The sequence below is a fragment of the Neopelma chrysocephalum genome, unplaced genomic scaffold, assembly GCF_003984885.1.
Source record: "Neopelma chrysocephalum unplaced genomic scaffold, ASM398488v2 Primary Assembly neopelma1_22, whole genome shotgun sequence".
Lineage (NCBI taxonomy): Eukaryota > Metazoa > Chordata > Aves > Passeriformes > Pipridae > Neopelma > Neopelma chrysocephalum.
In genome coordinates, this window is record NW_020897689.1 from 9,950,223 (window position 1) to 9,978,199 (window position 27,977).

At 44.1% G+C, this 27,977-nt stretch overlaps 2 protein-coding genes across 7 annotated transcripts in view; both read left to right on the forward strand.

The window, feature by feature from the left end:
* The window catches only part of NCOA2 (nuclear receptor coactivator 2), a 186,427-nt gene extending 174,401 nt beyond the window's left edge, over positions 1-12,026 (forward strand). For all 6 annotated transcript variants that reach the window (XM_027697197.1, XM_027697603.1, XM_027697282.1 and 3 more), the window contains 2 exons: positions 4,813-4,902; positions 7,913-12,026. In XM_027697197.1, the coding sequence (XP_027552998.1) occupies positions 4,813-4,902; positions 7,913-7,924 (102 nt within the window). In that variant the 3' untranslated portion in view covers positions 7,925-12,026. The remainder of the gene's footprint in view (positions 1-4,812; positions 4,903-7,912) is intronic.
* Positions 12,027-20,521: 8,495 nt separating this feature from the next.
* Positions 20,522-27,286, forward strand: PRDM14 (PR/SET domain 14). The gene is made up of 7 exons (XM_027674669.1): positions 20,522-21,059; positions 21,359-21,415; positions 21,485-21,642; positions 21,824-22,094; positions 23,630-23,832; positions 24,946-25,047; positions 27,059-27,286. The coding sequence occupies exons 1-7, from the start codon at positions 20,522-20,524 to the stop codon at positions 27,284-27,286; spliced, it is 1,557 nt and encodes a 518-aa protein (XP_027530470.1).
* Positions 27,287-27,977: the final 691 nt, after the last annotated feature.

The following is a 27,977-nucleotide window of genomic DNA, read 5'->3' on the forward strand; positions in this document are numbered from 1 at the left end:
GTCTGGCAACTTCACAAATACAAAATCCACATTTTTTGTAATATGGTGCATATAAAATAGGTTGCTGACTCAATAGGTAAGTAACCTGTTCTTTTCTGCCAAGAGAATATTTACAGACTCACTGTTATTTGAGACTGCTACTCAGGGTATCTGAAATAAGAAAAAGTAACATTTCTGTTTGTTGACCTGCAATTAAGCTCACACAGTACGTTAATAAGTATTTGACAAACAAATCCTCTTAATTAACAGGTTTATATGTTTGTTTCAAAGCTGAACTCCAGTTTGTTCAAAACACGGTCTTGAAATTGTGGAATTTTCTTAGAAATATTGGCAGGAAAGTACCTCTTGTGTCTTTGGGCAGCATCTCCTGCTATGGCAGACAATATCATAAACCTTTTTTCTGATACCATAACGTTCCAGTTTAAAGCTGATTATATTAATGGGTTGTTAATGTATGTCCTTTTTCCAGCCTAAATTTGATAACAGAGTATTTACTTTTCCAATATTGTCCTTTACCTTAAATAGCTCTTTTATTCTATTTTAGAAAGGTTCTATCAACATGATTTTTTTTTTTTTGGTTGATTGGAGATAGTTGGATTATTTTGGTTTGCATTTCTTGGAATTTTTCTTGCAAGCCAAACAAGCCACAGTTTTTCAGTCTATTAGGCTTTAAATTCCCTTTCCTTTTCTGCACCTGTTCTGGTTTGAATCAATCTTTCCTAAGCACCAGAGCCATGTGCATAACACTAGTTGTTCCCCGTTTCTCTTGGAATACTCTGACAGATATAGCTGCAGATCACATTTGTCTTTTACAGCTGTTACATCCTGGTGACCGAAAGTCATTTTGATACTCCCAAGTCTGTCACCTTCTCTGATATTCCCAGTTGCTAAGCCCAGTTTTACCAGACTTTTTTTATTATTATTAGTTCCCAAGTACGTACAATTGCACAAATTTAATGTAGTAAAACAACAGTAAAATCAAAAAAAGAAAAGAGTGGAGATTTAAAGGTGATGACCCCTTCTGATTTCTCAGGATACCTATGCGGCATAATTTTTCCTAAGAACCTGAATTGAGAAACTGCATTGTAAAAAGAGATCTGGTTTTATTTCGAAAATTTCCATGCAGGCTACTGTTTCCACGGGCACAGCTGTCGCACTGCTTTTCCTTCCTGTTACACTACAAGATCTTGTTTCAAGATAACATTTATCTAACTTCCAGTAAGCTGAATAGGCTGAGGGGTTTTTATCCATCTCAACATTTGTTTTCAGCCCATCAGTCCCTTTTGTGGATCTACTTTAAACTCCATTATTGTAACCTCCTTCTAGAAGTATGAACAAGAGTAACCAGAGACAGCTTGTAATCCAATCCATGAGTTGCCTTGGTTCTGTTGGTGACAATGTCACACTGAAGCCCTTATGATATCCCCAAATTCTCCTCAGCACATCCTACATAGATGAAACCTCTGTTCTTTGTTCCCAAATGTATTGCCTCCCTTTTGTCTCCATGAAATTGCATTTCTTAGATGGAGTTCATTTAAGCAAAGTGCCATGGCTCGTACTGTAACAGTAACCTGTTTTCCTTCTGATTTACCACCCCAGTACTGTGTCATCTGCAGGCAAATGTTTTATGCTTCATCTAGGTCAGAGGTGGCCAACTGACAGCTGAGGGGCCACTTCTGGGCCATGAGACAGTACTTTTTAGTCCTCAGGAATGTTTGCCATGCTGCTTTACATTTCCTTTCCTGAGAGACATGAATAGATAAAAATCTATGTTTGAATACTAAAATTGACACTTTTGTTTTTTCTGTTTTCAGTGCATAGTTTTTTTTACTATTTGACGTCTTTATTTAGCAATTTACCTAGACTGGGCTGGACTTTTTCTTGTCACTGGTGGTTTTCAAAATGACTGTGTTTTCTGTAATTCTTCTGACTGTTGCCATTTCATTCACTCATTGGGGTTTTCTTATGCTGTCACCTACACTTCTGTTTACTTATTCAATGTCATTTTTTGTTCCATAATACATAATTTGAACTTCACATTGTCTGTTTCTAACCACAGTGAGTAACAGTGATTACACTGCTAATGTATCTTGCTTTTGAAAAAAACACTGTTATTAGATAGTTGTGGAAGATGTATTACCTAATAGTAAAAAGCTGTGCCTGGACTTATTTACCTGGTAAGAAGCAGGTATATTACCTTTGGTATTAAACAGGTTTGGTTGGCTCTGTCTCCTCTCTCATTATGGCACTATGCTATATCATACAGATGTATCCAGAGCTCAGAAATACTAAATTTGGTGTTTATCTGCTCATACTTGTGTATCTCCACCTTCTCTTGTTTACTATCTGGGCTCCCAGCATCACCAAATAAAAAGATTACATTCAAAATGGGCTTGTTATTTATGATACTTAGAGGCTTTTTATGTATTTGAGGAATGAGACTTTGTCTCATTATCATCTTCTCTCTTATAATTACATTAAAGCTCTTCAGGCTGCTCTTAACTAGCTCTAGGAGGCTGCTACTGGGAATGCTGAAATGCTAGCTGCCAGTTCTGCAGGTTCCTTCTGTCCAAAACAGCTTCCCCAGGCATCTTTTCTGATTGAGTTTTTATTGCAGTCAGAAAAGTTAATGTGTGAATATGGGGTGTTTTAAAGTCTTCTGAAGCAAATGTATTCATATAACAAAATAGTACTTTTTTTTTTTATCTGACACCATGTCAATCAAGATTTTTGCATCATCACTGGCAAAGAGATTCAGTTAACAGGAATTTCACTGATGCCTTTGCTACTTTTGTAGTATGCAGCCTGAAACCACCATCCTTTTCTACACCTGTCCTAAGTGCCATGAGGCAAATCATGCAGCCATTTTTTTGTTCCAAAACTGCTGTTGATTCAGTATACAATTTATTTATTTCTGCTTTTGATTTTTACCTCCCTTTGTCTACTGAAAAATCAGAAAAGGCATTTGTACTTGTGCATTCTGATGAACGTTGATCAATATCAGCAAACACTTTCCAAACATGGATTCTGTTGCTTAGTCAAATGCATGTAGATAAACCTGCAAAACTGCCTACTTTCTTTCTTTCTGAATGAATGAATGAATGAATGAATGAAATAACGTGGTTCTCTTCCATCCTGATTTAAATTTTCACATTCAGGTTTAAAAATCTGCACACTCATACTAAGAAGGAGAAAGGATCACTAGGAGGCTTGCAGCATTTAAACAATGTTTCTTCAGAGTTAAAATTCCTATGGCAAAAATATTTTAAATTTTTAACTTTACCCATTGAATTGTAGTCTTGTCTCTGGCAGCATTTGAAATTCCTTCTTTAGGTGGTTGCATGTGATTGCATCTAGCTTTACACCATTTTCCAAAATGAATAGCAAGAGAAACAAAAGTCAAGAGGATCTGAAATGAGAAGACTGGTGTGGTAAATTCAAGACAGTCTTCCTCAACAAGAGAAGATTGAGATAGGACTTCATCAATGTTTATAAGTATCTGAAGGGAGGGTATCAAGAGGATGGAGCCAGGGTCATCTTGGCAGTGCCAAGTAATAGGACAAGAGGCAACGGGTGTCAGAAAGTTACACCTGAATATGAGGAAGAACTTCTTTACTGTGCAGGTGATCATGCATTGGAACAGATTGGTCCAGAGATGTTGTGGAGTCTCCCTCACTGGAGATATGCAGGAACCATCTGGACACAAGCCTGTGCCATGTGCTCTTGGATGACCCTGCTTGAGCAGGGAGGTTGGACCAGATGACCCACTGTGGTCCCTTCCAGCTTTACTCATTCTGTGATTTCTTGATTCCCCCCATGCTGCAGTAGGTTGCTGTAGCTGAAGTGAGGTAGAGCACAGGCAGAATCTCCTCTCCTTGGCAACACAAGTCTCCTAAAGGGCAGGTGACAGAGAAAACATCTTTTTCCTTCCAGCAAAGTCTGGAGGGGCATATCTTCACTGTTATCGCATCCATCTACTCTGAGGGAAGTAACAGCGAACCAAATCAGTAAAGACTGTGGAAGATGTTTCTCTCCTTGTAAAACTTCTAAGGAAAGCTGTTTTTTTCTAATATTTCAGAACCTTGCTGAAGGGCTCTGTTGTGTATTTTATACAAGTTCCTACATAGTTAGATGAATCCTTTGACTAAGAAAGCAAAGCTGTTAATTTGGCAAACCACTCTTTTCCACATAACTAAGCATGACAGACCCTTTGGTTGTGCAGAAATGCACAGCTTCAATTCTTTCCTGTGACTGTGTTCAGAAAATTGCGGAGACCATCCCTTTAGGAAAGCATGCCACTGCATGTTTTCCCTTTTAATGCTTTCTCCCATTGCTTACAAACAGAAAAGTGTCATTAAAACTAAGTCAATAGTTTGTATAATTTAGCCTACATGTTATCTCATCAGACTTTGAAAAAATTGTGTGGTGGTTTGCAAGCAGCAAAGCTTTGTGTTATTGAGGTTAGGAAAGTAGTTACATGTTTCTGCTTTCAGAATTTTCATAGCAGGGATGTCCTCTTCAGATAACACTGACCTAATTTATGGAGCCTGCTTTGTAAAACATGCACAAGGGTCATAGTACCAGGAATGAAATCTTTGTTGTTGACTGTGAAGCAGAATAATATGAGTCAAACACATGCTGTGCAAGGAGGGTGCTTGGCTGTACAGTCACTTCCCTGACTTCAGCATCATCTCAGAAGTGGGTGTTGGTATATGCAAGTAGTGTAGTGGTTTATAATGCTTCTTTTTAACTCCCAGCCCTCCTCCCAGTGTATTTTTTAATTCATTCTCCTTAATATCTTGTTACCAATAGGTTAATGATCCTGCTATGAGGGGAGGCAATCTTTTTCCTAACCAGCTGCCTGGAATGGATATGATAAAGCAGGACGGAGATGCAGCACGGGTAAGAAATGGCCCACAGAGGCAACAGAATGATGAATATGCTGTGGGCTGGAGTGGATACGGTATCTCTTTACTTGCAGGGTTACAAGTGCCCGGGGAAATATTAATTAACGTGAGGGAGCCACTTGCATCATAGGCACGGGAAGGGAGGGAGTCGTGGCTGCGGTGGAGCGGCGCGGGGCAGGCGCCATCTAGCTGCAGCTGTCGCCTCTGCCCCCACTCCTGCGAGGCCCTCCTGGTCAGGGACCTGGTAGGGTTTTCTGCTATTAGAGGAATGAAATTGGAATAATAGGGGAAATTAGGAAGATATGTCTGAAAAGTTATCAACATGAATGAAAGTGAAGAATGTGAAAGTACTAAGGTGGAAGTAGCCATACATGTGTTTTATTGTATCCCCGTCTTTTTTGTATACGCGTGTATTTAAAACGTCCCTTTCCACACCTACGTGGTTCATGTAAACATACAAGTGTCTGTCTTCAAGAGTGGGGGTCTGTGCATAAAGAGTCTCATTTGCAACTATTTTTTGGTCACTTTGATGATTAATAAAATGATGCAGAGTGTTCTGCTCTAGTAGAAGCTGTCATATACCAAGGTGTTTCTAGAGAATCATGGAATGGTTTGGGTTGGAAGGGACCTTAAAGATACCCAGTTCCAACTTCCTGCCATAGCCAGGGACACCTTCCATTAGACCAGGTTGCTCGGAGCCCCATCCAACATTGAACACTTCCAGGGATGGGGCATCCACAACTTCTCTGGGCAACCTGTTCCAGTGTCTCACCACCCTCATAGTAAAGAGTTTCTTCCTAATATCTAATCAAAACCTACTCTCAGTTTAAAGCCATTTGCCTTTGTCCAGTCACTACGTACCCTTGTAAAAAGTCCTTCTCCGTGTCTCTTGTAGGCCCCTTCAGGTACTGTGAGGCTGATAGAAGGTTTCCTACATAGTGCATCCCCTAACAAGTTAAATTTCATGTGCTAAAAGAAGCCCAACTGTCAGAGAAGAAAATACCAGGTACCACTGCGGAAAGAAAGGGAATAAGGCTGTTGAGGCGGAAGCAGACTAAAGGAGGAGGTAGATTTTAAATAATAGTTGAAGGCAGAAGGAAAATAGAGTGGATGTGACAGAAAGGGTATAAGAGAGGATGGAGAGAACTCACAGTGCAGGTGGAAAGAAATAAGTGGCATTACTTTAGGCAGGGAATCTCTGGGGTGTAAAGTTAAAATAATGGAGTTGGTGCCGTGACAATAAGATGGACAGTAGCCATGCATGACAGTGGTTTTGTCTCACCTGAAGAAAAGAAACTTCTTAAAACCTTGAATTATTTTGTAAAGGTACATTGGATTGCACTCTGTGATTTTACTTTTTTTCTACTAATGTACCTTTGACTGTCAATGAAAACGTAGATAATTTATATACACTATAAATACCTTTTACTAAAACTTTGAATTGTAATAGAGGTTAAATACCTACTTTTTTATGCGACTGAGCTACAAACTACTCCTATGTAACTTTGTTTTAATAAAGTTCAAGCTCTGTAATTAGAAAACTGAGAAGAGAATCAATGTGCAATTTTTGCAGTGCATAATTTTTTCCAAGTTGCTGGCACAGTGGAAGTGTTTATTTAGCATCTTTCTAGAGATACTGAATGCTAAATGTCCTCCTCAAAAATAAGGACATCTTTGTATTTTCACTTTTGTTTCCCACTTTATCTTCAAAAACCACTAACAGGGTCCCTGAGATGCCTCTCAACATCTTAGAAAGAGGAGCTAAAGTTTAGTTTGTCCATATTAGTCAGGGCATGAGGGATGTGAGTGCAGTGTCTTTGTGCTGTGATGAAGAAAGGAGGAGCCAGGATCAAGACTCACTCTGCTGCCCATAGCTGGTTACCCTACGTAGCTCCAGCTGCACGGGCTGGGAATAGTGGATGTACAAAACATAGGACCTTGCTTTCCTGAATTGCGGGATAGTTCATGATGCTGACTTTGTCAATAAAGATACATTTCTAGGCCTTGAATGAATGCAGAGGAAAAAGTGGTGAAGTCAAAAGCATGGTGTAGGCAGATTCCAGAAGGCAGCCTAGCAGCATGCACATGGACAAGTGAGAAAGCTGCCTACCACCAGCACTGTCCCTGAGCAAATGGGGCCTTCCTCATGCATGGCCGAAGGCTGCAAGCGAAGAGCCTCTTCACTGCCAGTGTCACAGGCTACAAGTGAAAAGCAACCCCAGGGGAGGAGGAAAATGGGTTTTGGCTGGATTGAGTCTCTGACCTGACTGACCACAGCACCCCATGGGAGCAGGCGTTTGCAAGGGAAGACAGAGAGGCACAGATTACAGACTCTGGAAGGGACAGTCTTAAAACAACTGTGAAAACCACATCCTCAGGGTTTTTTTAAATAAGAATGTACAAGATAATCAACTCAGCTGAAACCAGTTTGTACTGTATTTCTGTAAAGACCTTGCAAGGGTATTAAGTATGAGGTAAAGAACATCTCTAGGGATCAGTAGCTGAAGCTTTTTTACTTTTTTATTCCCTTTTTCTTTATTATGCATCTTGGAAGGAAAAGTGAACTAAGGCCATTGTTTCCTTTGAGGGTGATGCAGCAGTAACACATAGAGATTTTGCACATATTGCGAAAACAAGACTTCTCTTAAACCCTATTGCCATGCCTTTAGTTGGAGTTTACAAGAGGGACATGATCCTGAGTTGTTACAATATCCATGATAATTATAATGAATTAAGGACCTAAGAATGCAGTGAAATTAAACCGCTACTGATATCACTGGAATTAAATAGCAGGTCAGTTGTATCTGTGTACACAAAGGATAGTTGAGCTTTATAAATTCCATTTAAATTTCAGGTTTAAAGTATTACACCAAGTATGGTTGATAGTGAGTGTTGCACTCCAGCATCCCAGATCTCATTGACCTATCCATCTTCACCACCTGAGCAGGAAGAATTAATTGGTTTTTCCCCCATTTCTCTTTTTCATTTTTTTTTTTCTTTTTCAGAAATATTGCTGACCCTGAGGGTGGTTTGGTTGCTCCTTTCTTCAGCTGACTGGGCTTATGGCCCCAAATCCTTACCAGTTTGAAGAGCTGCATCTGTTTGTCATGTCCCAGCTGAGCTGCCAGCACCGGTGGCGGCTGCCTGCTGCCGACAGGACTCAGCCCTGCCTTCCCGAGGGGAGCCGGGTGGTCGTTGCCGAAGAGCAGCCTCTTCTTTGACAGTCTGAAGCTAGCGTACAGACAGTTGCTCAGTCTGTTCACTGCATTCACCTTAGTGCAACTTAGATCTCTCCTGCAAAGTAAATGTTGACAGGCAATTTTCATAAACCATGTCAGATTGAATGTATTTAAATGTATGTATTTAAGGAAAAACAACCATGCTCTTGTTCTGTTTCTGTTTAGTTCTAGACCTTGGGGGTTTTTTTGCTTTGTTTTCCCTGGCTTACTCAGTCTGGTGCAAAGGATTCAGTTCTGTCTGAAAACTGGTGTTTTAGACTAAGGCCTGCATTTTGGGGCAGAGAGGAGGCATGGAAGAGGGCGTAGAAGCAACATTTGGTACATACAGAGACCTTCAACGAGTGTGTTCCACTGACAAGCAAGTCAAAGATCAACTGATGCAGAAAACTATACAGACCAATTTTGAATGGGGTTAAAGTTGTAAAACAGATGAAAATTACCTTGTGAGAGGGCTGTTTATAAGGGGCGTTTTGGTTGGGTTTTGTGGTAGTGTTTATAATGCAAGTCATGAATTCAAACATACAAGTGGGTTACATTTTCATTTAATTAAATTCCTAACAATCAGCAAATCCTGATTTTTTTTTTAACCTGGCTCTCCTGACCTCTGACATCTTCCTCTTCTTTCTAATAGAATAAAAGAACAGGTTACTCTGTTATTTCCCTAGGTGTGTTTCCAGCAATTTGGACAACCAGTTACTGGATGCTGAACAGCAAAGTTCAATGGTAATGCATGTACTGATTATGGTAGTGGCAGAATTGGTGCATAATATCTAAGATACCTGCTTTAAAGCATGATAATTTCTGGTTCCCATCCCCTTAGCTGGGAAAATAACAATTTCTGTAATACCTATAGCAGATATCACTACAGACTTCACCACTATTGTGTGTTTCTGATTATTTTAAAGCAGTGTGAACTACGAGGACGTTTTGTAAGGTACATAAAATCCAGTTTATATGTAAACAAGCAATAATTTAAGTTGAAAACTTAAGTGTTTTACTTGTATAATTTTTGTGAGATATACATGTTGTGAAGTTGATTCCAAATGAGGTACTTCAGTATTAAATTAGATATCTTCTTAGCCGTGTGTGTCTCCTGGAAAAGTGTTTTGTAAAGAATCACAATGCCTTGATTAGACCTAATTTGTAGGCTTGAGACTTCTTATTTTCTAAACCTTGTGATTCTGCTCATAATATCATTTAGCTAACCTATATTATATGCAGCCACTGTAGGAACCAATTCTTGATTTTTGTACGTTTATATCCTTTCATAACAAATCTTAGAAAAACTGTTACTAAGCAGGCCACTGTTAAGGCATGTTGGTTTTTTTCCTTGCCCACTGTGGTTGGAATAATCTTTTCTTATACTGACATCAGTTTCTGAGGACTTGAAATATTAAGAAATTGATGGATTTGACCTCTGTTTTCTTTCTGCTGACTCCTAATTGTCATGGTTTAGGAATGGTACTTCCTAATTTAGTGCTCCCACTGAGGCTCTCCAAACCATGCTCCATAGCTCCATTGGAGGCACAGAAGGTAAAGATCATGGGTTGAGATAAGAACAATTTACTGGAAACAGCAATGAGATAAGAAACAGTAACAGCAACAATACTAATGACAGAGGGTACAAGAAAGAGGCGAACTTTTCACATGGACAATAGACAATACCGACTGCTCCCTCCACCACACTACGCTGACCCAGAAGAGAGCCCTTCTCCGTGGAAGGGACCCCCTTCCCCCCCGCCCCCGGCAATGACATGAGGTGGTATAGGGTCCTAGCCATGCCCTCTCCTGGCTACTGCAAAAATTAACCCTGCCCTGGCCGGAACCAGGACACTGATCCACAGACTTTCTAACCTGAACACAAATTTTTTGATGTAATGTAAAATGCATTGTGTTTTATAATATCTCATCAGCCTTGCCTCCTGGGAGTGAAAGGTTTGTTCTGTTGCCGTTTAATTTGTTCTGGTATTCAGGTGGGAGTTCAAATAAAATAGCAGCTATTTTATGTTCAGGAAGATATGATAAAGGCTGTTTCTGTGTTTGTCCCTAAGAAGGGCAGTGCCACCGTTCTGGAGAAACGACGTTTTTTCAGCTGCGACTGTTCTGTTACCAAATCAAACAGAATATTTAGTCAGCTGAACCATCCTCTGACCTGCTGATGGGAAACCAAAGTAACCATCAGCTCTTAACTCCACAGCCTCATTACTACAACATTGGTGTTAAACTTGCATTATATATCTGACAAAAAGTATTTATATAAGAAGTGTATAAATTTGAAGAAATTAACTTCATCCACCACTAAGTGTAAATGGGTTTTAAAATAATTTTTTTCTATTCCATTCTTTTTTGGTTCTTAACTGTAACCTCTGCAGATAGATTATTCTTTTTCACAGTGGACAAAATAGTTTAAATTTGTCCCGTTTCACAACAGACCTGCAAATGCTTATCTGTAGTGATTATGATACTTCATTATCCATTGCCATTTTGAGAGAAAGGAGATTGTACCTATCACTTTGGCTCCGTTTGGGTTCATTGTGACTTTTGTCGTCTTCTAAGTAATGAAAGAGAAAAGTGAGTGAAGAAATCTTCTGATCATATTGATCACTATAGAAACAAAAAAGCCAAATCAATTCCCTTCATTATCAGTATTTTTCATCCTGTATACAGTAAATTTGTTGGAGAAAGTACTTGGATTTTGTTTGACAGAACAATTTATCAGTGTTCTACTTACATTACTAAATGTGAAAGGCGCATAATGTGAAAAATAAGCATATATACATGGTCATGCGACCTGTTTAAGTGTTCATGTAATGTGGTAAGTTTAAAAAGTGAAGTGAGCTGTTTTGCTACAAGGAATTAATTTGTACTCGATCCTTAAAATATTGTCCCACACCGGTATCCCTTTGGGCCTGTATTAATTAAAAGCAATGTTTTTGCAGTTTATACAATACATTTTTTAATCTTTGTTTAAAAGCGAAATTCATATGGGCTTAACAGATTAAATGGGTGGCACAGCTCCACTTGCAGAACCCAAAGATACACAATCAGTTTTGAAATGCAACTTAAGCCATTAATTGTTGGTGTGAATTTAAAAGTTTTCTAGTATTTGTATGGTAGTATGCTGCCTAAGAGCAAAAGCATTCTCTGCACAAAAGAAAATTTACTGTAGTGGCTTTGATTTTAATTAGAATTTTCTCCCTGGTGTTTCTTTGTAGACTAAAACAAAATCTTTTAAGTTTCTTACTACAGGTAAAAGCTATGTGCAAGAACCTCAAAATGCTAAAATCTAGCATAATGCCTTAGATCTGTTTTTAAGTCTTGTATATTCCTACATAGCTGTCTGATGTATTATATTTGTATAGTGAATTGTGTACAATTTTGGAATAAGTGCATCATCACTTAATCTTTATGTTGTTCAATAGAGATGATGGACACATTACTTCAAACATTTACTGTCATTTAATTTTTTTCCCTTTATGTCATTTGTGGGTTTTATTTGTACAGTTCATCATGAAGTTGCATCTGAGATGTGTGTATATGAAAAGATTATACAAGGGTAAAATTAAGCAATATATAAACTATGGTTCTTCAGGAGAAAGCTTACAGTGTTTCAGGTTGTGATTTATTTTCAAAACGGAGTTGACTCTGAACATCACTTTGTTCACCTGCATTGATGTTTGTATTTCTAGTGTTAGCAGTTTATGCAAAGGTAGATATATTCAGAGAAATTTTAAATACATTTATGCAAGTTAATATTGCTTTGCTGATGCTATTTGCTTATTTGATGTTAAATAATGCTATTGTAAATAAAGAATTCTGTTGTTATTGCATCATTTAATAAATTTTAATGCCTTCGGGTTTTACATGGCTTTAGAGATTTCAGCGTGTTTCTGTTGTGTCTTTATTTGTTCATAGAGGGTATAAGATGTAGCACTAAAGCATTGAAGGGTGTAGATAGATTAGTAGGTTCTAAAAAGGCAGCAGGCTTTGTTAAAGGCTTTTTTATATTCCAGCTAGTTGTTACTTGCAAATCCTTTCATCTTTGTAGCACTATATTAACTGAAAATGTTAATCTCATGGTTTAATGTGAGAACAGTTCATTATGAGTACTTTTTTATATCAGTCAGGATGAAATGGGCATCTTTCATGACAGTGTCAGCAGAGGCAGAACTCAAGTGATAGGAAGTGGGGCTGAGTAGAGTTATATTATCTTGTTCTTGCTACACCAAATGGTGAATTTAAGACAGTTAAAAAAGTTTGATTGGTCAGTTAAAAAAAAAAATTTAGGGAACTACAAGGATTGGTTATCAGAATGACCTCATGCTGCCTCTGGGAAATGGATGAGGCAGAAGAGCAATTTACATTAAAAATTTTAGAAGCTAAAGTTATTCCAAAGACCTTCAAATACTGGTAACCTTTCACCATTCCTACCAAAACAAGGCTTATCCTGCAGTTCTCTTGGCTTCATCAAAATTATGGTAGTCTTTGGATATAAGGAAAATAATGCCACATTAAAGAAAGCGAAGAAGGAGGATGTTTCTTCTCAATGTGAGGTCAAAGCAAGTAGAGAAAACGTCTGTCTAGTAAGAGGGAAAATGTTTCCAATCAGAACCTTACCTTTAGACATTATTATAATTTATTAATATTAAAAAAAAAAGATACAACAGTTTTAGCAAGACTCCTGGCATCAAAATGTGACAAGCCAATGATGAGCTCTGACGTAACTGACTTTATGAAAGACAACTACTGCCTTTTGCTTTCTGGATCAGGCTTTGTTGACAGAGACCAGTGCATGTGACATAAGGACCTGACATCATGGCAAAAGAGACAAAAAAAAAGTGATGCTGCCTTTTGAAGGTCCTTTTCATGGTAAACTGCAGACTAGGCTTTTCACAGAGATGGAACAGGGATGCCTGGAGATTTTGAATTATTCCCCAGCTTGTTTCTCACTGCTTATGGTTCTCCATGTGTCACTCCCAGTATAAAAGGAGGGCTGTGTGTCATGCTGTGCTTGGGCTCAGGCCATGGCAAGGGAATAGAGCAGCCTGTGGTATCTGCCCTTGGTTCTTGGACTATGAAGTGTGGAGGTGGAGATTCCAAGTACTTGACGGCCTCTTGACCAAACTCACGCCCCATCCCCTGAAACAGTAATCACAGTGAAACCTTCATGATAAATTAGTTCTGGTACTGAAGAAAGCACAACCAAAGGGCAGCCCTGAGTGCTTATGTTGGCCTTGGGCATGTAATGGGTATATATGACTTCCATCATCTTACCTTTTTGAAATCCCTGCTGGAACTTCAGCTGAGGGTTGTCTGTAGGCTCCAGCAGTGTGTGGGGGCTGCTGAATCCCAGCTTTTAATACAGGTCAGTCCAGAGTCCCACTAAGAGTTCCTACTCTTTAACTGGCTAAAACAGGGAAGAACAATCACAAATTGATGAAGTCCTTAAAAGAGGTAGGTCAGGAAAGGTCCAAGTTGGAATTAGAGTATGAATGAACCTGTATGAATGGTGGTCCTTCAGAGCTGGGCACTGAGGTCTGCACCACTTCAGGACAGGCTTTTGGGACATCTCTCAGGTGCAAAAGAAACCACACCAGCAGTTAAAGATTCAGGTGGTGTGATGGACCCCGTTAATCCTTCCCTGACTTAGGTTCCAGTCTAAGCTTTCTTTTGTTACTGCTGCTAATGACTGCAACCTCAGCCAGCATGATGGGCTTAAAGCTAGATGTTGTAAACAGGAGTGACCACTCACCTATCTTTGTCTTCTTCCCTTCAGTCTCTCATTTTGGATACTTACCATGGGGGTGGGAAAACCACACTTGATTGCATTGAAGGATTTAAGCTTAAGGAGCACCTTGGAGTCCAGAGGACCTAAGATACTCCAATTTCAGTACGTTGTATTTTTCAGTTGGTATGAGGAGGCCACCTTCTTTCTGAATAAAAACAGAATCCCGAACTAGAAGTTTGAGGGACTTTCAGGGGGGGGAAAAAAATAAGGATCAAGTAGAGGATCTTAAAGGACAGTTAGAGAAACATTTGATGGTGGCTGAAACAGAATGTGACTTACCTTCTGCCTGAAAGGATGAAATCTAACAATTGTACAGTGGAGTATGACCAGAATATGGAGGGATGAGTGTGTGAGTGCTCATGTTTAATGCATCCGGCTGCACCAGCCAGCAAGTAAAGGAGCTGTAAAGCAAGTGTCGGGGCTGGGATGTGGGCAGGGGTACTGGGCAGGCAGAAGGGCTGTGCCCATATCCCGGGCATTCATGAACCTGTGTGTGCTTGTAAACCTAGAGAACAGGGCAGAGTGTGCTTTCACCAGTGAACACAGACCTCTACCAGTTAGAGAAGAGGTGGCGATTCAGCTGTGTTTGTCTTAGGTACCACAAGTGACTGCTGTTGAGGGTCCCACCAGCAGGACTGGGGAGAGAATTGGAAGGGTAAAAGCTAGAAAACCCCTGAGTTGAGATAAAGACTATTTAATAGGGAAAGCAAAAGCTGCCACACAAGCAAAGAAAAAACAAAGAATTAATTCATGCCTCCCATAGGAAGGCAAGTGAATTCAGTTCAGCCATCTCCATGAGAGCAGGGCCCCAAGTAGCACTTACGTGGGAAGACAAATGCCATCACTCCAAGTGTTCCCTTCTTCCTCATTTTTCCTTCTACTTTATATAGGGAGCATGATGTTATATGGTATGGAACATCCCTTTGGTCAGTTTGGGTCACCTGTCCAGGCTGTGTCTCCTCCCAACCTCCCATGCACCCCCAACTTCTTTGCCATCGTGACAGTAGGAAAAGCAGACAAGGCCTTGGCCCTGTGTAAGCACTTCTCAGCAGTAACAAAAACATCACTATATTATCAACCCTGTGTTCAGCACAAACTCTACCCTAGCCAAAACCAGCGCAAATGGGATGCCTGGTTTTTGTTACTTCTCCACCCCTGAGGAGCTGGAATCCTTCTGGGGATCATTAAAAGATTCTGGCATAAAGAACAACACTAGTTTGGGCACAGGGGACAGGCTATGTGACAGTTTCAATGCCATCCAATGTGGTGTTCCCTCCATCTCCCCTGAAGTTGGGCACTAAAGGCAGCAGCACCATTCCACAGTGAAGGAGTCTCTGTGCAGGGGAAGGAGCTGAGATAGCATTCAGACCCTCCTTCTACCAGAGAGCTGGATGTCAAAGTCTGGGCAGCAGGAACTTTGCTTTAAATGTTTCAATTCATACTGAATATGCTCTAAATTAACTACTCAACCTGCACCCACTGACATATTTAAGAATGAAGAAGGTAGCGAAGACTGGGGAGACTGATACACCACAGAGGCTGGGGAGGTGAATCATAGAATCATTGAATATGCCAACTTGGAAGCGACCCATCAGGATCATCGAGTCCAATCCTGCACAGGACACCCCAAGAATTACACCGTGTACATGAGAGCATTGTCTAAACACTTCTTGAACTTGTACATGCTTGGTGATGTGACCACTTCCCAGAGGAGCCTGTTTCAGTGCTCAACCACCCTTTGAGTGAAAAGCCTTTTCCTGATACCTAACCTAAACCTCCACTGACTCAGCTTCATGACATTTCCTCAAGTCCTGTCACTGAACACGAGAGTGAAGAGATCCAATACCTGTCCCTCCACTTTGCTTCATAAGGATGTTGAAGTCTGTGATGAGTTCTCCCTTCAGTCTCCTCCCGGCTGAGCAAACCAAATTGCCTTAGTCACTCCTCATAAGGCTTCTCCTCTAGACCCTTCACCATCCTCATGGCCCTCCTTTGGACACTCTCTAATAGCTTAATGCCTTTTTTATACTGTGGTGCCCAAAAATGCACACAGTATTCAAGGTGAGGCTGCACCAGTGTAGAGTAGAGTGGAACAACCACCTGCTTTGACCAGCTGATGATGCTGTGTTTAATGCACACTGGGACACGGTTGGCTCTCCTGGCTGCCAGGGCACTGCTGACTCACATTCAACTTGCCATCGACCAGGACCAGGACCCCAGGTCCCTTTCTGCAGCACTCCTTTTCAGTTTCTCATTCCCTGGTCTATACACACAACCAGGGTTGTCCCATCCCAGGTGCAGAATCCGGCACTTGCCCTTGTTAAACTTTATACAGTTGGTGATTGCTCATCTCTCTAACTTGTTGAGGTCTCTCTGCAGGGCCTCTCTGCCCTCGAGGGAGCCAAAGGCTCCTCCTAATTTAGTGTCATCAGGAAATTTACTTATATTCCTTCCAGTCCTGCATCCAGGTCATTACAGAAGATGTTGAAGAGCACTGAGCCAAGGATGGAGCCCTGTGGAACCCCACTAGTGACCAAACACCAGCCTGAAGTTAACCCATTCACTGTAACTCTATGTGCCCGACCTGTGAGACAGTTGCTCACCCATCACATAACACAGTTTTCAGCTGTATGCTGGACATTTTGTCCAGAAGGCTACTGTGAGAAACAGTATCAAAAGCTTTGCTGAAGTCCAAAATTATTACATCTACTGGCTTTGCTAGATTAACTAGGTGGGTTACCCTGTCATAGAAGGAAATCAATGAAGCTGCTCCAACTTCTGTGTTGTGCCCAGGAATTTCTCCCTAGGAGATGTTCCTGAGAAGATAGTGCAGGAGAGGTGGGATAACTCTTCTATTGCTTAAAAAATGTCTCTCTCATCCAAGTTTCAGGCTATACTTCACTTTACCACTTCATGCTACAACTACTCAAGATGCTGGAAGGACCCACAGTGATCCTGACTGGAGTAATTTATTCAGCTCCCTGCAAACTTTGGGCAAAGTTTCTTTGAGAAATGAGAACAACAGATATTCCTGTCCTTGCTCATGTGCCCACTCAGTGGCCTGCCCCAGCAAAGGGAAAAGGATTGCATTTCTATGACAGGATTGGTTTGCTGCAAATTTTACACTGACTTCCCCAACCTTTTCTTGTGCAGTATTTTTCAGTTAACTGTCTATTCTCAGTGTACTTGGAATGGGGTGAGAGCAATGGATTGCCTTAGTGAAGTCACAGAATTAATTGTAACATCATTAAAATGCTGATGTACCTAAAAATACAACTAGTACTGGAAAAGGAAAGTTGAAACACTTTAATGTGTTTTCCCCTTTTTTAATAGTCCATCAGCAGAGCCAGTTGTCCTTCTGCTCCCTGTGCTCTCCTATAGCCATAGCAATAAACCGTGTCTGCTCTGACCTGATCTAAATTGCAATTCAGGTTATTTCCATGACAGCATCTGGTGACATCGCTGGGATTCCCATGTCCATGCTGCAGGTGGTTGTCAGTGTAAGTGCTGGGGCACAGGGAGCCCACACGTGGGAAGCTGGGCATCAGGGTCTGCTGTGATCTTTGGAAGATGAAGGGGCTGCTTGTAGGTGTAACCTGTGTATTTGGGAATGTGCAGGAGGCAGACCAGTTTAAGCCTGGAGTAAGGAAGATGTAGAGTGGGCATAAGAGTGATAATGAAGAGCTTATGTCCAAACTGAGAGGAGGATAGGAGGGCTTGAGATGCAATTTTTTGGATCAAGACATCTGGATCAATCCAAGGAGACAACACTTAGGTCACTTAGGCACTTAGGCGACAACACTTAAGTCACTTAGGCGACTGAATGCTATGCAAGCAGCCTGCACGGATGTCCCTTGGTGCTTGTCTTCGTTATGCATCCCCACATCACTGCAGAGAATGAATACATTCTAAAATCCTGCAGCAGGGAAGGGAGGCCAATAGACTGCTCTGGTTACTTTGTAACAAGACATACAAACAGAGAGGGGGTCCACAGGGCTGACCAGACTGCTGGGGGTGCCTCCAAGCGGCTGCACTTCTGCGTCCCCCACATCTCTCCCCGCGGTTGGGACTTTTTTAATGAAATAAATGCCTTTAACCCCTATGGGGATGTTAAAGCCTCTAAAGATTTATCCGCAGTATAGCGACAAGATGCGTCAAGCCCTTTTCCTTTCCTGGGCTGTGTGTCATCAGGGTTCTAGAAAAAGGAAACATTTTGTTTCCGGGCATCTCTACAATTAACTAATGTTGAGAATTTAAAAATTTCACATTGCATTTGTATTCATTTCTCATGAATCTCCAATCTGAGCATGTCTTCTCCACAAGTCCCTTTCCCTCTTCCTGTCCTCTGATACCTGGACACACCGTAGATTATCTGTCAACACTTTAATTCTGCATGTAACTCAAACTTCTCTGTGCAATCAGAGCTCAAAGATTTATTCCTGGAAATCAGAATAATGGTACTACTTTTATGCTACTGTTGCATCAATAAAGGCATGTTAAACTGCCTGCCTGAAACTGTTTCCTAAAGCACTACAACATCAGTTCTGTCTTACAAATAACAGAGGTTTGGAACAACGCAGAGGAAATTTAAAATAAAAAAAGACAACAAAAAAACCAGGCGATTTCAGCTAAGGTACTACCTTAAGCAAGTTTCTGAAAGCTGCATTCCTACCTTCTCCCTAAGACTCCTGTGCCTCTTAGCTTCCCTGGTGTATTCAGTACTTTTGTCTTACAAACAGAGGTTAGGATGGAGAATGAGGTTGTAGGTAGGAGAATTAGCCCAATACATTTAATGCAAAATACATAAATGTTCCTACTCAACTTTGGGGGCAGAGATGTGCTGGGCTGGCTATGGAACGGGTCTTGGAAGCTGAGGGAGCCTGGATCAGTTCTGGGTCTCTCTCAATAGTGTTGTGTGCTCGCATTAGCTGTTTTAGTGTTTATGTCCTGAGTGCAAAAAAAAAAAAAAATAAGGGGAGGTTGCAAATCAAAACTTCTGTTAGGTAGGAATTACAGTCCCTGAGGGAGTGTGGGCTGAACACCCTCACTCCCCAGGGGCAGACAGTGATCTTTCTCAAACTCCCTATTTCAGAGCACTTCACTGAGACCAGATAAGAAACAAGGTTTGAAAGGATGGCTTCACCTCTAGTCAAGTGCAGGCAGTGGCTGTGTCTGGAGCCATGGTTTTCTCTGTCTGAGGCTGCTTCAAGTGCTTCCAAGTGCATCTCTTCTTTGGGATGAAACAATGCTTTACAGAGGATCACATAGAGCATTAATAAATTAAAAAGTACAGCACCTATATCCACTGAAATACCATTTAAACCTCCAGCTGAATCTGTGTGCATTTTGCCTCGTGCTATGCTGTGCCCCAGGAAGCCCTATGCTGCCTTTCTCTGAGAGAGACCTTTGGGTGCAAGTCCCCAAGCTCTCTGCAGTGCAGCAGAGCGCACTCTCCCTTCCCTCCACACCTGCATGTGTAGTGTCACCCAGGCTGGAATGAGTTACTCAAGAGGGAGCTCTGCAGTAACCCATGCTGTATGGGGTTTTGCCCTGGACTAAAAATTTCTCCATCTCCCTGCACCAGCAGGGATGACATCCTGCAATGACAAAGAGCACACCTGGGCCCCTGTGATCCTTCAGCCCCTTTCAAGTCCCCTTTTCATAGCAATTGTGCCATGTAGCCACCTGGAAGGAGAAACACCATAAAAAACAGGATGAAACCCTGAAGAAGGGGATCACCCAACACTTTCGCACGAGTCTGGGGCCAGATGTCTTTCCCCGGTCCTACTCTGGGCAGGTCCTAGAGTAGGCCTGGTCATGGAACCCTGAAAACCCCAGCAAGAGCCCAGTGTTCTGCTATGCACCTAACAGGCAGCCCCAAGCTAGTGTAAAAGCACCTCAGCAGTGGCCGTGAAACCTACAGGGACTAGGGGCGTGCTGCTGCTGTGTGTTCCGGTCATCGGAGTTTCATATGTGTTTTTTGCCTTTCCATAACCAAAACCCACACCTGCAACCCCCGTGACACTGTGTGGGGGCCGTGGGCCCTCGCTTCCGGCAGCATGTGGTCATCCTCTGCGAGCATCAGCCCCACACTACGGCCTCCTGCTCTGGCGAGAGGCTGAGCCCCCCGGGCTACGGCCCGGCCCTCGGCCGGGGCTTGTCGAGGCGGAGGGCAGAGCCGGCGGCAGGGAAGGTGCGGGAAGCTGGACTCCCCGACCTCGCCTCCCCCTCCGATCCCGACGTGGAGAGGGGCAGCCCGGCCGCTTCCTGAGTAACTACGGCTCCGCCCTGGGGAAGGGGCACCCCTGCTCGCCCGCCCGCCCCCGGGGCTGTGCGACCCCCAGGGCGGGCCGCCCCTGCCTGCTCCCCCCCCCCCCCCTACGCAGGCCGATATAGCCGCAGGGGGCCGGCAGCCGTCGGCCCGCTCGCCTCGACGGCGCCTGGAGGCGGAGGGCAGAGAGCAGAGGCTCCCGCGACTTCGTCCCGCCCCTGCGCCGCAGCGGGACCCCGCGCTGGCAGCACCCAGTTGTCTGCCCCTCCGCTTCCCGACAGGTCCCGTTTTCCCTTCCCAGACGGCTCGTCCTGACATGGCTCTGTCCCTGTCCGGCGAGTCGGTCCCCGGAGACGGCGGAGACGCTCTCGGGATGAGCCCTGGCCTCGCCTCCTACTATCCCTCTTTCCTCCCTCCCGCCCAGTACTTCGAGGCGGCCCCCGACTTCTTCCAGCCCCTGAAACCCCTGGGCGGGCTGGTTCCCTCCTCCCCGCCTCTGCCCTCCTTCTCCTTCAGCAGGGTCCCCGCTTTCCTGACCCAGCCGCCTCCCCTGCCAGCCGAGCCTTTCCCCAGCCTCCCCTTGCCCCTCTACACCAAGCTGCCGGTTCCTTTCCCTCCCAGCGAGGGCTCGGCCCACGGGACGGGGGCCTTGGGATCGCCGTCGCCGCCCTATCCGAGCCCCCCGCTAAGGACTGCCCGCAGCCCGGGGGCCGACGGGGCGGCAGGGCAGAGCTGCAGGTACCACTTCACCGAGGAGGAGCTCAACGCGGTGCTATACGGGGCGCTCCGGAATAACCAGCCGACCGGCAGCCTCCACGCCATCTCGGGGCTCCGGGTGTCCCCCGCCAGCTCGGGTAACGGGGTCTTCGACGGCGGCGGGAGGGACACTGGGTGGCACCGGGAGGCAGGGTTCTGCCTGCAGCCGGGGGTGCGAGGGGATTCGGGTCGGCTCCTAGAGGGGTGCAGGCTATCCCCCGACAGCCAGGCTAAAGGGCCATCGGCGGGGGCACGTTGGATTTCCTTTCCCTGTGATTTTCCTGTGTTATAAGCCCACACCCTAAAAAGCCGGGGAATGATGCGGCTTCTGTCGGGGAGGCAGGACCCGCTCCTTCAGGGTCGGTGCTGGGCTGAAGAAGGGGTCCTTCTCCTGCAGGCACTGCGGACTCCTCCGCCCCGCTGCTCGACCGGGACTCGCTGCAGTTACCCGAAGGTAGGGCCCGGGACCGCCCGCGTCCGCGCTGGGCCGCCCGCGCCGCACTCAGCGCCCTGTCCCCCGCAGGGCTCTCGGTGCTGCGGGTGGCCTACGGGGACGTGTCTCACCTTGGAGTCTTCTGCACGGACCCCATTCCCAAAGGAGTCCGCTTCGGCCCTTTCCAAGGCAAAGTGATCAACACCAGCGAGATCAAGACTTACGACGACAACTCGCTGATGTGGGAGGTAGCGGAGGCACCGCTGGGCTCACCCTGCACTCCCAGTGCGGGGTCGGGGCGAGGCTTTCGGCCGCCCCTCTCCCGTAGACTGCAAGAGGGGTTCGACCCAGTGTGGGTGGTGGGACTGATGCGAGCCGGTCGTGCGGGATGGGTTGGTCAAACCTGATCCTGTTCTCTCTGCTCTGCAGATCTTTGAGTACGGTCGTTTGAGCCATTTCATAGACGGGAAGGGCGCCGCTGGCAACTGGATGTCTCTGGTGAACTGTGCCAGGTTCCCCGAGGAGCAGAATTTGACGGCTATCCAGTGTCAGGGAGAAATCTTCTACGAGACCTGCAAGGAAATCTTCCCTAAACAGGAGCTGCTGGTGTGGTACGGTGATTGCTACGTGCAGTTCCTGGGCATCCCCATCAGCTTAAAGGCCATGTCGGAAGGGAAGAAGCCTCCGCAGCACCCCGAAGGTGAGCCCACCAGCGACCCCTCGGGGGACACTGCCCCTTTTCCCCACAGGCGTGTACCTGGCAGGGATTAGATTGGCACGGAGGTAAAGAAACACAGACATCACCTTTTTCCAGCTATGTTTTATTTTAAAAATTTGCCAGACCCTGCAGTGAGCCGGTGGGGGGTGACCGGCCCTGCCGCGGGGGTGCTCGAGGTGGCGGTGGCCCCGCAGCCCCGGTCCCCCGGATCTGCCCGCCCTCTCGGGGAGCCGATCGTCGGCCGCCCCTTCCTGCAACTTCCACCATCCCAAAGCAGCATTTTCCCCTCGGCGCCGAGGAGCCCGTGGCTTGCACCGAGGGCTGCCGGCAGCGGGGAGCAAGAGGTGCCCCTTTCTGCCCCGACAGCTTGGTCTCAGTTCGCGGTTCCTCAGGGAGTTAGAAGTGTTGGTCTGACGATTGTAAAACATCTGGTCGTCCCGGGCTGAGCTTGCCTCGGCCCCGCAGCACCGTTGTTCAGAGGTGCCGTTTGGGGAGAAGAAGGGCTTTTCGGAGTCATTCCTTTTTTGGTCCTGTTTCATCTTAGGATTGCACACCTGACTAAGTGATATTTTTCATTCAAGTAACGCTCTCAGTAAATGGGGCAGGCTGAAGTCGTTCCGATCCCACAGTGCCGATATTGCTTGCAAAAGAAGTGGCAAATGCACTTACTCCCGGAGAGTGGGGTGGGATACTTCTGCTTGTAATGTACTGAAAGTATGACGTTCTTAAAAGTGAAACTTGTGGAGATTTATGCCCATGCGGGAAGATTTGGAGCGGGGAAGGGGTGTGTCGACCAGGTGCAGCAGAAGGGGAGAGAAGCAAATTGGCGCGGAAATTTGTAATGGAAATTTTTGTACCTGTTGTCTGGAAGCGTTTAATTCAGACTGATGCTAAATTGTTCGTTTCATCTTAAGGTTTAAGCCAAAGTTACTTTTATTAAAGACAGAAAAGGATACAAAAATATCTTAAAATTTTCCGGTGTTGTTCCTAAATTCAGTGGTTGCAAACGGTTTGAAAGACAAAAGAAAACCAAATAAACGTCTTATTTTGTTTGATACTTAACTGAAAACGATAGAAAAAGTGTGCAAAATTATTTTCTCTTGGGGATTGGAGGTAAAATTTACGGACAGTGCTTGATAAGAAATACCTGGCAATGGTTCCATATGGGGAGACGCTTTTATGTGGGACTCTGCACTGGGTTTTCACATGTTCTCTAAGTTCATACAGATACAAGGATGAAATCCTGTCTTTGCTGAAGTCAGTAGCTAAAGCCAATCATTTTAGCAGACTATGGGCTCTGGTTTGTTCCCCTCCCTTGGAAAGGAGCTGTGCGAACGCTTAGGAGACCTGACGTGTATTTTGTTAATGATATTGCCAGCATCCGTTTACCGTTATCACCCTCCCGGAGACTTAAAATTCCCCGTTGGGTCCCAGCTCTGACAAGGATGCAGATTTAAACTGAGTCCCTTTTGCCGTGGTGTAATGGCACGTGTGGTGTAATCGTTTCTGCTGTACAGAAGCCGGGGAGAGCTTCAAGTGTGAGCGCTGCGGCAAGGTTTTTGCCTACAAGTACTATCGGGACAAACACCTCAAGTACACTCGCTGCGTGGACCAGGGGGACCGCAAATTTCCTTGTCACCTTTGTGACCGATCCTTCGAAAAAAGAGACAGGCTGAGAATCCATATTCTACACGTTCACGAAAAGCACAGACCTCACAAGGTGAGCCTGCTCCCGGGTCTCTCCTCAGTCACTGGCTCTTCTGGGGAAACTGATTAAGAAGTCTTTTTTGGCCCAGGTAAGATGCTGATGATGTTCCCCCTCCTCCAGTTTCCGTGGCAGTTCCCTGGTGGGACGCTCTGCCTGTGCAGGGAGAGCTTGTCTTGTGCAGCAAAGCTTAGTTGGAGACATGTAATGGATTTATATGGGGAAAACAAACCCCTCAGTGTCAGTAAGAGTTTTAAATGAAACGAATTTTATCCTGGGCTTTTTGGATATTTTCATATGGTTGTTGCTCCTTTTCTTAAACAGTGTGGGGCTTCCCTTATCCAGGATCAGGAATGATGATGTCTCATGTCTGTTTCCCCCCCACACGGTCTGAGAACTGGCCGACATTTGTTTCTGTTGATCCAAACGGGAGTCAAAAGTTTTACGCTCCATGTGGAGCAGATTTTCAATTGATGAAAGCAAATCTTTAAAATACTTTACTCATCTCCACCAAACACCTTGCTCAGCATTAGCTTTCTCTGAGACTGAAAAATCAGACTTTTTCTAAAGGTTTGGGAAGGGCAAATTTAAGTGCTTGAGATGGCACAGTTAAATCAGTCCTAAAATTCTCCAAATACCTTTTTATAGATCATCTTACAATTATGTGATTTTTTTTCAGGAAAATATTTTATAACTAAAATGGTGTTATTACAGTGTCAGAATATCTACATGGAATTAGTAACAGATGAAACACATTCTATTAAATATGAAGTGTTAAATACCATTTAATTTCTCTTTTCCTTCCCTTCCCTTCCTTTCCTTTTCCCCTTTTTCTTTTCCCTTTTCCTTTCTAGTGCTGTGGCTGACTCCACATTTCTGAAACAATGGTTATTATTGTAAGAGGTCAATTTAAGATTTTTTTTTTTTAGTAAGTTTATCTTTAAGGAAAAAAATAGCAAGTGGAGCTTGATTTACTTTTTTTTAAAGTGTGATGATTTTATAGAAATACCCAGATTTTTATTACTGAAAGACAATATTTCCTGTTCATGTTATTGAAACTACTACAATGAAAAATTTTATGCTGTTGTACGCTTCACTTTAACTTCAGCCCTTTTTTTTTGCCCCCAGTGCTCTGTGTGTGGGAAGAGCTTTTCTCAGTCCTCCAGCCTGAACAAACACATGAGGGTTCACTCTGGGGAGCGCCCCTACAAATGTGTCTACTGCAACAAGGTAAGGCAAAGCCCTGTCCCATCCCTCCATTTGTCCTCTGTTATCCTTTGTTTCTTTTCTGTTTTCTTTCAAGAAAATGCTTTGTATTTAAGCTGGTAAGTGTGTATATTCTGAGCAGTTGTGAGTTAAAGCGATAGGGCTGGATAAGACCGAAGAAACAAGATCTGGTCTCCATCTGACATGGAATTTGTGGTTCATCCCAGCTCAGTGATCTGCTGCAGAAATAAGGTCTAGGAAAGCTTGAGAGCATTTCAAATACCATCCAAGGCACGTATCTAGATCCAGTATTTCACGTTTTCATCAGATAGGTAGCTTTTGATACTAGTGACACTGCTTCTGGATTGCTGTAAAGAGATTTGGTCTGTAAACTGAACCTGCACAATAGGGATTTGTGCATGCTTACCTTGAAATAACAGGGCTGTAGGTGTGCAGCTGGGCATAGAGGTTTCATTTGGAAAAGAAGACAAACAGAGCCATACAGCACTGATCAAAATGTGCTCGGCTGCTACTGCCCATCACGGCAGGGATGATTCAGGTGAGCTCTCCCTGTGAAAGCAGTGACAACTCTCCCAGCAGACAAAGGATGGTACAGGCTGCTGCTGGATGAATATTGGTAGGGCTCCAGGTGCTATGGAGTGTCCATGCAATGCAGAAACACCATCAGCATGTCGTCAGCTGCTCCTGATTTGGGAGAGAGATGTTTTGTTTATGACTGGCTAGACTAACACAGAGCTGAAGTGTCCTGAAGTAACAAACCTTGGAAAATGCTCCTTTTGGCTATTATATTTTTCTGTCTCCCAAAGATCCCAAATCCTTGTAGGCAGAGTCTAGGATGAAATGTCATCCCTTATCTCCTGATCACAGAAGGAAGTGGCAGAGCTCTACAAGTTGCACTGCAGTAAAGAGATCTCTAGCGATCCTTGACCAGCCTCCAGTTAGTTCTCATTTGACTGCTGTGGATTGAATCAGGTTAAACTGCTAGTCCAGGATGCACCTATCGTGGGACATAGCCATCATTTCTGAGGCTGGAAAACCAGGAGCTGTTATAAAGAATCCTCACCTGCTTGTCCTATGTAATCATTATTCCCCTTTTCCCCTTCTACCTCTAATGGTGGCTTTGCATTCCCAACTCCTTTGCTGTGAAAGCAAAGCAGTCACTATTTGGGCAACATTGTGAGATTAAAGGAACAGTGTTGCGTCAACATCACCGTTCTGTCCCTCAAACACATTTTGGCCTCTTTAATATAATACCTCCAGGGTCTTAAGTGTATTGCCATTTCCTGCGAAAACTTAGTAGAGAGAATTTCTTGTGTGTGGTCTGCAAATAGTGAAAGTGTCCTGGGAAAAGAAAAATGAGGAAAACACTGGCAACTTTGCAACATTCCTGATCAAATTTTGGGGAGAGGGTTTTATCCCCAAATGGAGGAGGTCTTTATGACAGAGTGGGAAAGTGCACACTTTGCTACTCAAGTGTGTGTGTAGTGGTGGGGGACTTGGCTGGAAGATCTGACTGAAAAAAGAGTAATGATGGAGCAGGGAAAATGAATCTGCAAAAGATGTGTGATGGACTGCATGGATGAATTCTAGCAGCTGAATCTCAAGCCAGTGAAAGGGTTTAACTTAGAAAATTGAAATTGAAAGAAAAGCTTGCATTATATTTCCCAAACACTAAAGAGCTGCAAAGCTAATTAGGACAGTATTGACTTTTTACCTCTGACATGAAGGAAGATATTTACTGGTGTCTCTGGTCAGAAATCTTTCTCTGAGCTTCATCTATCTCCATCTCCCTAGACTCAGCCACATCTATATAACAATAGCTATTGGCTTCTGATTCCTCATTGCTGTGGGTTTTTGATTTTTTTCCAATTATCTGAGGATGTGAGCTATTTCAGGACTTAATTTTCAGGTCGCATGGCTTCTGGTAGGGTCTGGGTTAGCTGAAGGTGGATATTACATATGTGAAAACAAATTACTTCCAACTCCATCCCCTTTCTGATCTGTGCCCCTTCAGGCGTTCACGGCATCCAGCATCCTGCGCACTCACATCCGCCAGCACTCAGGGGAGAAGCCCTTCAAGTGCAAGCACTGCGGCAAAGCCTTCGCCTCACATGCAGCCCACGACAGCCACGTGCGCCGCACGCACAGCAAGGAGAAGGGCTGCACGTGCCCAGTGTGCGGCCAGCACTTCCCTGAGCAGGAGGATTATAACTTCCACATGAAGATCCACACTGTTCATTAGTTGGGAACCCTGCAGGTGTGTCCTGGACCAGCTCATGTGTGTATCAGTGTGTGTGTATCTGTTTGTCCATGGTTGTGTGCACACCATGGGAGGTGACATTCACCCGTGCAGTGACTCTTGAGGTAGGTACAGCCTCTGGACCCAAGGCATATGACTGAGCCCAGGGGACAGGAGTTTTTTGGGTACGCCCTGATGCCACACTGTGGTGAAGTGGAACATTAGTTACTCAACCTGTCCTTTCTTCTCCTCTCATACCCTAATTTTAACAGGCAGGAGGGCATTTTACCTCTCAAAAACCTTTTGTGCACAAAGATCACTGAGAGGTGTTTCTGAGTCTGTAATGCGCCATGGCTGTGGACTTCCTGGTGTAGTCCACATCAAAACTTGTGTGAGGGATGTTTGTATCAAGTGCATTTCTCAAAGCTGATTTAACCTGTTTTGTTTGGACACATGACCACAGGTATGGGGTCTACTTTCCCTTATCCTGTAAGTCTTCTAATGATGTTCTGTTTAAATGTGAACTGCCTCAGAGACACTGCTGGACCAACATAGAGGTATTTCAATTTCTTCGTTCAGCTGCTGGGACATGGAGAGCTCCAGGATTGTGAAGATCAACTCTTCCAGAGATGCTGGGTAGCCCAGAGGGAGAGAATCAGGGTGTGGTGAGATGTGCAGGCCTGACATGCCAGGC

Excerpts from the sequence above, each read along its gene's own strand:
- PRDM14 (XM_027674669.1), top strand. The coding sequence starts at position 20,522 with ATGGCTCTGTCCCTGTCCGGCGAGTCGGTCCCCGGAGACGGCGGAGAC. Across the intron at positions 21,060-21,358 it reads GGTGTCCCCCGCCAGCTCGG|GCACTGCGGACTCCTCCGCC; the intron begins GTAACGGGGTCT and ends CTTCTCCTGCAG. Across the intron at positions 23,833-24,945 it reads AAAAGCACAGACCTCACAAG|TGCTCTGTGTGTGGGAAGAG; the intron begins GTGAGCCTGCTC and ends TTTTGCCCCCAG.